The sequence below is a fragment of the Notolepis coatsorum genome, assembly GCF_963971535.1.
Source record: "Notolepis coatsorum genome assembly, chromosome: 10".
In the NCBI taxonomy this organism is placed as follows: Eukaryota; Metazoa; Chordata; class Actinopteri; order Aulopiformes; family Paralepididae; genus Notolepis; species Notolepis coatsorum.
In genome coordinates this window covers 14,355,119-14,365,654 of record NC_140174.1, presented here as the reverse complement: position 1 = coordinate 14,365,654, position 10,536 = coordinate 14,355,119, and the positions used below count along the sequence as shown (strand labels likewise).

The window sequence follows — 10,536 nt, the reverse complement described above, 5'->3', positions numbered from 1 at the left end:
CATCCTAGAGGCAAATCTTTCCTGTGACAAAATGGCATCCAATGTAATAAAAAAAGTCAACCAACAAACTCGATTCTTGTACCGGATCTCCTCACTGGTAAACAAGAATACCCTGAAGACTCTAGCAGGAGCACTCATTCAAGGGTACTACGACTATGCTTGCACCTCATGGTACCAAAGCACCTCAAAGGCGCTAAAAACAAAATTACAAACATCTCAAAACAAACTGGTCAGACTACTGCTTGACCTTACTCCTAGAACCCACCTCACCCCTGCCCACTTTGACAACCTAGGATGGCTTAGAGTAGACAACAGAGTACAGCAACTTGCAATGGGCCTGGTCTACAAGATACACTACACGACCAAGGTACCCATGTACATGACAAAATACTTCCCAAAGGTCAGTGAATACCACAATCACAACACCAGAGGGAGCTCCACAAATCATGTTAAACCCAGATTCGGCTCAAACAAGGGACTAAACACGTTTCGCAATTATGCCACATCAATGTGGAACGCCCTACCAAAAGCTGTAAAGGAATGTGAATCACTACCCACTTTCAAAAACACTCTCAAAAAACACCTAAGGGAGACTGCAACTCGAAACTGGCCCCTGTAAATGTCCGAACACAACCCCCTCCAATGTACAGTAAATTACCAAGTATGGTCTTGTCAATAATCCAATGTACAGTGTTTGTTTGTACAGGTGTACAGTGTCCCCCACCCACCCCTCCTACCCAACCCCCCCCCCCCCCCCCCCCCCCCCCCCCCCCACCCATCCACCTCCAATGTACAGTCCCCCCCCACCCCCACCTACCCAATCCAATGTACAGTTTCTACATCTAATGTATATACTCTTTTCTTTCTGGACTCTTTTTGTATCACAAACAGTACTGTAATTGCAAATCTGGTATGTCATAAATGTATAGATGTAGCAGTACTGTCTATCGGTATGTCATGTATGTCTCATATGTTACGATGAATTGAAAATGGGGGACCCTGATGTAAACAAGACGAAAGTCTTTCTCTGGTCTGCATCCCCTTAACAATTGTATGTATTGAGCTGTACTGTACTGTACCCATTCTGCAATCTGTTAATAAAGTTTTCAATCAATCAATCAAAACTCTGTAGTCTGCTATACGGTCTTGTGTGGTGCTATTCCCAAACCAGGAGGTGATATTTCCAGTCAGGATGCTCTCTATTGTGCATGAGTAGAAGTTCTTAAGGATCTTCTGACTGACTTGGAACTTCCTTAGGCTCCTGAGGAAGTAGAGGCGTTGCCGTGCCTTCTTCACAACACTGTCAATGTGTGTGGTCCATGTCAAGTCCTCGGATATGTGGACTCCGAGGTACTTAAAACTGTTCACTCTCTCAACCGGTGCCCCGTCGATGCTGAGGGGGCTGTAGTCCCTGACCCCCGACCTCCTAAAGTCCACAATCATCTCCTTTGTTTTGCTGACATTCAGGGAGAGGCTGTTCTCTTGACACCATCCCGCTAGAACCTTGACCTCCTCCAGGTAGGCCCTCTCGTCGTTTGCAGAGATCAGGCCCACCACTACTGTGTCTCAGCAAATTTGATGATTGTGTTGTTGTTCCGCTGTGCCACACAGTCATGTGTGTACAGGGAGTAGAGGAGGAGACTCAGAACACAGCCCTGGGGGGCCCCTATGTTGAGAGTGATGGATGAGGAGGTGCAGTTGCCTGCTCTCACCACCTGGGGTCTGCCCGTCAGGAAGTCCAAGACCCACTGGCAGAGGTCATAGTTCACGCCCAGGTCCCTGAGCTTGGCTATGAGTTTGGAGGGGACTATGGTATTGAATGCTGAGCTGTAGTCGATGAACAGCATTCTCACATAGTTCCCCTGCCTCTTGTCCAGGTGTGATGCTACTGTGTGCAGCACATGGGCTATGGCGTCCTCCATGGACCTGTTGGGGCGGTATGCAAATTGCAGGGGGTCCAGGTTGATAGGGAGGGAGGAACAGATGTAGCCCTTTACTAGCTTCTCAAAGCACTTCATGGCTATGGAGGTGAGAGCTACAGGGCGGTAGTCGTTGAGGCAAGCAGGCTTAGATTTTTTGGGTACAGGGATAATAGTGGACTTCTTCAGACAGGTGGGGATGACAGCCTGTTCCAAGGACAGGTTAAATATGTCAGTGAATACCGGGGCCAGTTGGTCGGCACAGACTTTTAGGACGCGGCCGGGGATACCGTCCGGTCCTGCTGCCTTCCTGATATTCACTTTCTTAAAGGTCCTCCTCACCTCATGTTCTGTTACCATGAACACTGAGTCTCCATCAGCAGTGTCCCTACCCTCCATTGCAGTGGTTTGTAGGCTGGTGCTGTTATTCCCAGCCTCAAACCTTGCATAGAAGGTATTGAGATCATTTGCTAAGGAGATGTCACTGTTCAGCTTGAGGGAGGTGCCTTTGTAATCTGTCATCGTTCTGAGACCCTGCCACATAGCTCTAGAGTCAGCCTGTTCATATTGAAGTAAAATGTTATCCCTGTAGCGCCTCTTTGCCTCTATTACTACTCTCCTGACGTTGCATCTCGCCACCTTGTGGTCATTCATGTTGCCTGCCACAAGCCCGGCGTTGTAGGCTGAGGTGCGCGCTTTCAGAGCCTCGCGGACGGATTTGTCTACCCAGGGCTTTTGGTTTGGGGATTGTTTCTTCCACCAAAGTACAAACAAAGTCCAGCACTGTCTCCGTGTAGTCATTAATGTTATCTGTGTTATCTCGGAACACCCCCCAGTCTGTACATTCAAGTGCAGCCTGTAGCGTTTCCTCTGATCCCCCTTACATTGAAACGGCATTAAATATTGATTGGATTTAGATAAAGTCATTGAACCGTCTTATTTGTCATAATAGAACATTCTAGAACATTTGTGATGTCACAGTATGATGTCATAATCAAACATTCTAGAACCTTGGTGATGTCACCGTATGATGTCATAACCAAACATTCTAGAACATTTCTGTATCTATAATATAGTCAACAATTCTCTCAGAGCAGCAGTTTGCATATCGCATCCCGGTCGTATAATACCTCTCAGAGTGACCGACTAGCTGTCTCTGTCATTTCTCTAATGATGAAGTTCCAGTACAAAGAGGATAACCCCTTTGAGAAAAGACGGGCAGAAGGCGAGAAAATAAGGAAGAAGTATCCGGATAGGGTCCCTGTAATTGTGGAGAAAGCCCCCAAAGCCACAATAGGAGATCTGGACAAGAAGAAATATCTTGTCTCCTCTGACCTGACAGTGGGCCAGTTTTACATCCTCATTCGGAAAATTATCCACTTAAGAGCGGAGGACACGCTCTTCTTCTTTGTAAACAACGTCATTCCACCCACCTCAGCCACCATGGGACTGTTGTATCAGGATCACCACGAAGAGGACTTTCTCCTCTACATTGCCTACAGTGATGAGAGCGTGTATGGGGACAGCCAAAGGGAAATCTGATCCCACCACCATCACTCCTGCCCACCCCCCAAAGCCCTCCACCACCCATTGAAATATTAAATCCAGCTCAGCAGCCTAGAGTTCCCAGAGTAAATATGTCAAATGCACTTTCACATCCCCCCTCCCACCCACTTAAAATCTTTATTTTTCTTTATCAATGAACGTACTACTCATGAGTAAGCAACTTTAACCAGTAGAGTGGAACATCGGCCCTCATATCCATCTCACTTCCGGCTTCAACATGGGTGGTCGCATTTTACCCAGCTCCTGTAACCAACGCAACAGAACAACGACAACAAAGTATTTTGCGCATTTTCTACTTTCCCTCCTGTGGATTATGGACTTGTACCTGAATTCACAACTCAAGCAACAACTCCGGACAGAAGTGGAGGGTAGCGAAAACGCAAATCAGCAGTCCCATTGCGACTTCTATTTGTTAACGGGCACGGAGAGGAAACATCCAGCCTTCGGAGCCACGGCTATCCACACAGTACTTACTGCAAATCCGGAACGCAAGAAATTACCCCCGACTGGCAAGTTTAATATTATTAAATTACTATTATATCTGTTCATGTCGGGTGACATACACCAGAACCCTGGACCCGTAATGACAGCTAACCGGGCTAACATCAATGGACAAAGGACCCAGGAAGCTAACGGGGCTAACAACAATGGACACAGGACCCCATCCCCCCCTCCCCACCTACCGCCACCCGGTCAACCAGACACCACAGACAAGAACTCGACGACATAAACCAAATAACGAACACAAATGGACTTCACATATTTCACCTAAACACAAACAGCCTGAGACCCAAACTGGCTGAAATCAGACATTTGTTTTTAAACAGTAAGGCTAACATATTGTGTTTCACAGAAACAAAACTAGACTCATCTGTACAGGATCCAGATATTGAAATCGAGAACTATTCAATAGTCAGGAGGGATAGAAACCAGTATGGAGGTGGCGTCTGTGTGTATATTCACAAAGATACCAAATTCATCAACCGTACTGACCTTAACCATGACGAGATTGAAACTGTATGGATTGAAATTTTATTTGGCGAAATCAGTACTAGTAGGCACAATCTATAGACCGCCAGAACACAGTGGCTCTATGACACACTTGTTGGGTGTTTAGCTGGGGTGGAGGGCGTAGAAAAAATCCTTATTGGGGACTGGAACACGGACATGCTACGGAAAGCATCACCCGTCTTCAAGGCCTTCAGTAGGTTTTGTGATCTGCACGGCCTCAGCCAGCTAATCACCCAACCCACAAGGGTATGTGAATCAACTCAGACTACCATTGACCTCATCCTGACCTCTGACAAGTCCAGGATCTCCAATAAAGGGGTTATAGCATGCGGGTTAAGTGATCATTATATGATATTCTGTACCCACAAAAAGCTATTAAGCAAAAGGCTGGCTGTCACAAAACAGTCACATCTAGAGACCTCAAAACCTACTCTAGCGAGGCCTTTAACCTTGAACTGGAGAGCCTGGACTGGTCAGATGAGCTCAATGGTACACTGGTTGAAGAAATCTGGCTTGGCTTCAAAACCAAATTTTCAACAATACTAAACAACATGGCCCCCCTAAGAACCACCAGGGTAAAAAATCGCGCTGAGCCGTGGATGCACACTGAAATACTGACCGCTATGAAAGCCAGAGACAAAAAATGCTCTGAGTTTCGTAAAAGTCAGTCAAAGCTTACCAAAAGCACGAGCAGTGAACTCCAAGCCCACGTGACTGAACTCAAACTAGAAAGAAACAGACTAAGAAATGATGTAAACTCCATGATCAAAACTGCTAAAAAAAATTTCATCAATGACAAAACTGAGGAAAACAAAAATAAACCATGTGAACTTTGGAAATGACTCAATAATCAACTAGGCTGCAGTAAAAAACTTAAAACCAGGTTCTCAAACATAAACATAAAGACGGACAATCAATCAATATCAATAATTCACTTCAATTCAAGAAGTCTGTACGCAAACTTTAACAGCATTAAGGAATATTTAAACCAGTTTACACAACCATTTAACATAATTGCCATTTCAGAAACTTGGATGAACGAGGAAAAGGGAATGGATTTTGAAATGGTCGGATATGAACTCAACTATATGAACAGAAAAAATAAGAGTGGAGGAGGAGTGGCTGTGTATGTGGATAATAACTTGAATTATAAGATTGTAGAAAAAATGACAAATGTGATTGATAATTTATTAGAATGTATAACAATAGAAATATAGAAAAAAATAAAAATATAATTGTGAGCTGTATATATAGAGCACCAGGTTCGAATATTGAAGTTTTCAAGGACTGGATGGAAGAAATGTATATAAACAATAATCAAAAGGCTATTTTCATCTGTGGGGATTTTAACATTGATCTTTTAAATCCAAACAAACATAAAATGACTGAGGAATTCATCAACACATTGTATAGTTTGAGCCTTTATCCAAAAATCACAAGACCCAGCCGAATCACATCCCATTGTGCCACTCTGATAGACAATATATTTACGAACATTATAGAAAACAATACAGTGAGTGGATTACTAATAAATGACATCAGCGACCATTTACCAGTTTTTACAGTTTATGACAACAACTACACAGAAAACAAGCAGGACAATAAACTACAATTTAAACGAGTAAGGACTGAAGAATCAATGAACGCTTTCAAAAATGATTTGCTACTACAAAATTGGGAGATAGTATATAAAGAGGAAGACACTGATAAAGCATATGAAACATTCTTATCTATATTTAACTTACTATATCACAAACATTGTCCAATAAAAGAATATAGCAGTAAACATAAACACTCAGACAGCCCATGGATCACAAGGGGATTACAGAATGCACGTAAAAAGAAAAATACACTATATAGAGAATTTATAAAACAGAACTAAAAAGGCAGAAAATAAATATAAGAAATATAAAAATAAGTTGACTAATATTATGAGAAGATGTAAGAAGGATCATTATAGTAGAATATTAGATAACAACAAATATAATATTAAAGGTGTTTGGAAGATATTAAATGGTATTATCAGGAATGGATCAAGACAAATAAACTCCTCAGTATTTTATGGAAAAGGATAAAACTATTAGCAATATGGGTGATGTGGTTAACAACTTTAATACATTTTTTGTAAATATTGGACCAGAATTAGCGGGAAAAATCCCAGATCCAGTGACTCAGACATAAAAGACAATTATATTGAAAGAAATCCTAGTTCAATGTTTCTGGAAGCGGTAGCTGAAAATGAAATTATAGAAACTACTAATAAATGTAAAAACAAGACATCTACAGACAGTAATGAAATAGATATGAAAATAGTAAAAAATTTCATTAGTGGGATTTCAAAACCACTCACGCACATCTGCAATTTATCATTCAAAACTGGTCGATTTCCGAATAAAATGAAAATAGCTAAAGTCATACCTCTGTTCAAGACTGGAGATAAACACCACTTTATAGGCCTGTTTCTCTACTTCCTCAGTTTTCAAAAATATTAGAAAAACTCTTCAACAACAGATTAGATATATTCATTGATAAACATAATTTACTCACCGATAGCCAGTATGGATTCAGAACACACCGGTCAACATCACTAGCGTTAATAAAACTCATTGAAAAAATCACAAATTCCATAGATAAAAAAAAACATGTAGCTGGAGTATTCATTGACCTAAAAAAAGCATTTGATACTATTAATCATGATATATTAATCAGGAAATTGGAGAGATATGGGATCAGGGGGGTAGTATTGGACTGGGTGAGAAGCTATCTAAATAAAAGACAACAATTTGTGACAATGAGAGATTATAAATCTGAATGTTTGGACATTGCTTGTGGTGTCCCCCAGGGGTCAGTGTTGGGTCCAAAACTGTTCATCTTGTACATTAACGAGATATGTAAAGTATCCAATATATTTAAATGTATTTTATTTGCGGATGACACTAATCTTTTTTTTTCTGGTGAGAATGTCCAGCAGCTTTTAGAGGTCATCACATCTGAAATGAAGAAATTGAAGGAATGGTTTGATAGAAACAAATTATCATTGAACTTGAGCAAAACTAAAATTATGTTGTTTGGAAACTGTAGATTGGATACTCAGGTACAAGTTAAAATAAATTATGTGATTATTGAAAGAGTTTATGAAAATAAATTCCTAGGTGTAATAATAGACCATAAAATCTGTTGGAAACTTCACATAAAACGTCCAATCTAAACTCTCACGAAGCATTTCAGTCATGAGTAAAGTAAAGCACATTCTGGATAGAAAATCACTCTACATTCTCTATTCACTAGTTTTACCATATTTAAATTACTGTGCTGAAGTCTGGGGAAACAATTATAAGTCTACACTACAACCACTTTTTATACTCCAAAAAAGGGCCATAATGATAGTTCACATTGCAGGTTATCGTGATCACACTAACATATTGTTTTTGGAGTCAAAGACATTGAAGTTAAATGATATTGTGGAATTTAAAACGGCACAATTAATGTATAAAGCAAAAAGTCATGCACTTCCAAGAAACATTCAAGAATTGTTCTTTGATAGGGAGGGGGGTTATAATCTGAGGGGAGAACACAATTTAAAGGTGCTAAACGTACGCACTACCATGAGAAAACACTGCATCTCGATATGTGGAGTGAAACTGTGGAACAGTCTAAATGTGGTGCTAAAGCAATGTCCAAACATGAGACAATTCAAACTGATGTATAAGGAAATTATGTTCACAAGGTACAGGGATGAGGAAGGGACTTGATATTCACGGGTGTGAACATTTTTATTTTGTTTTCTATTTTATTTCTTTTATACATATATAGTTTTAGTTTTTTGTTTTGCATATATATATATATATTCTTTTTTCTTTTCTTTCTTTTCTTTTTTATGTTTAAAATAGTACACTCATTTGAGTAGTGGAAAAGGGGTAGGATTAAATAAGTATACTTCTTCCTACTCCTTTTCGAACATGCAGATTGAGTTGTTTTGCTTTTTTGTTATTGTTTGTTTGTATTCATTGCATGTTCGAAATAAAGATTTCAAATCAAATCAAATCAAATAAAAAAACTTAAAACCAGGTTCTCAAACATAAACATAAAGACGGACAACACGCTCATCACCGACAAGCTGGATGTAGCCAATTACTTAAACACTTTTTTCACAAACATAGCCACAACACTGGTAAACAAACTACCCATCCACTCAGGGCATTATGGGGTAGAACACATAGTAGCATACTACAAGAACCTAGGCGTCCACAAAGACAACTTCAAACTGGAAATGGTAACTACAGATGAGGTACTCAAAAAACTGAGCGCCCTCCAACCGAACAAGGCCACTGGCCATGACAACATCCCCTCCAAATTCCTCAGAGACTCAGCAGCAGCCATCACCCCAGTCATCACACACATAATAAACCTCTCCATAAAACAGGGACACGTCCCCAAGGACTTCAAAATTGCGAGAGTAACACCCCTGCACAAAAAGGGCAGCAAATTAGACCCAGGCAACTACCGCCCTGTTTCTATCCTTACATCCATTTCAAAAGTCATGGAAAAAATAGTATACGAACAGGTCGAAAAGTACCTTGCGGAAACAAATCTCATCTACGAATTCCAATCTGGCTTCTGATTGACAAGCTAAAAGCAATTGGTTTTGATAGTCTATCAGTGAGCTGGATACAATCCTACCTGGAGGGGAGAGAACAGATGGTGGAGGTAAACGGTACCCTATCCCCCCCCCTCCCAGTGAGCTGTGGTGTTCCACAAGGAAGCATACTAGGACCCAGCATGTAAAGTCCCCAGGGCCGGCCCTGGCTGGGCCGGTTATGAGAGGAACAGTGAACATTTCCTCCCTCCTGACACTGGTCTCCTACCTCCTGACAGTGGTCTCCTACCTGGTCTCCTACCTCCTGACAGTGGTCACCATCAGATGGGCCAGATGAGGCAAGACACCATTTTGTGTTTCTTTAGAATAGTTGATTTAATTGCTTCATGTTTGTTGTCCTGGGCTTTTCCTTTCCTTGTTTAATGGTCATCCCCTTGTCTGGTTGTTGTTTGTGATATTGCCTTTGTTGTTGTTGTTGTTGTTGTGTATTGATTTTGTCTAGTTGGTGTTTAATTGTTTCTGTGTTTTTGGACTGGCCTTGCCAGGTGTTGTCAATTATAATTAGCCTAGTATTTAAGTATGTCTTCTTCCTCTGTTCTGTGTGGCAACATACCTCCAGTTTCCCCCCGTTCCTGTCCACGTCATGTTGCACTGTGTTTTCATTCTGAGTAAGTGTTAGTGTTTTGTTGTTGCTGTTATTTTCCGTATTCTCAAGTTCTGTTTCACTAGTACCAGCACTGCTGCACCGTTTATGTTCTTTTGTTATTTGTAGTTTAGCCTTGCTCTCTCGGTTCTAAAATAAATAGAACACCACTTGTGAAGAGCAACCACCGTCTTCGTTCTGTCATTCTGTAGTTCTGGGGCTCCTCCATCCTTCTGCATATTGGGTTCTGTTCTTCCCCCTAATCCTAACAGAATGTCGCCACCAATACTGAACCCAGCAGAAAGAGTAAAGGGGACAATGAGAGTTATCCTCAAATTAATGGAGGAGGATATGTCCACCTATGCCCCAGCTAAATGTTTTTTTTGCTTAAGACGATCCGGTCCGTAGCAGACCAGGATCCGGATCAGGAGGCAGAGATGGGGGTGTTGGCCAACAAGGTTGCGATCCTCATGGAGAGGCATAATTTCCCTTCACCCTCTGATCTGTCTCTTATTCGTGGCCCTGCAGCTAACCCGGCCTCCCTAGCTAGCATTGTCCCTACAGCTAGCCAGGTCTTCCCTGCTGCCATTACCCTCACTGTTAGCCTAGCTCCTGAGGCTAACCAGGTCTCCCCAGCTAACATTTCCCCTACAGCTAATCCAAGCCCCACTGTTAGCCCAGCCCCCGCAGCTCGCAGATCTCCGAGAGCTGGCAAGACTCGGAGGGCTAGCATGGCTAGTGCAGCGGACAAGGCCTCCACAGCTGACCCGGCCGTCGCTGCCAGCCTGGTTCTGGTCGGT

At 41.8% G+C, this 10,536-nt stretch overlaps 1 protein-coding gene across 1 annotated transcript; it reads left to right on the top strand.

Annotated features, from left to right (window-relative positions):
* Positions 1-3,092: 3,092 nt before the first annotated feature.
* On the top strand, positions 3,093-3,461 carry LOC311235121 (gamma-aminobutyric acid receptor-associated protein-like; the record flags this gene model as incomplete). Its single annotated transcript, XM_084322473.1, has 1 exon — positions 3,093-3,461. The coding sequence occupies one exon, from the start codon at positions 3,093-3,095 to the stop codon at positions 3,459-3,461; it is 369 nt and encodes a 122-aa protein (XP_084178599.1).
* Between the last annotated feature and the right edge of the window lie 7,075 nt (positions 3,462-10,536).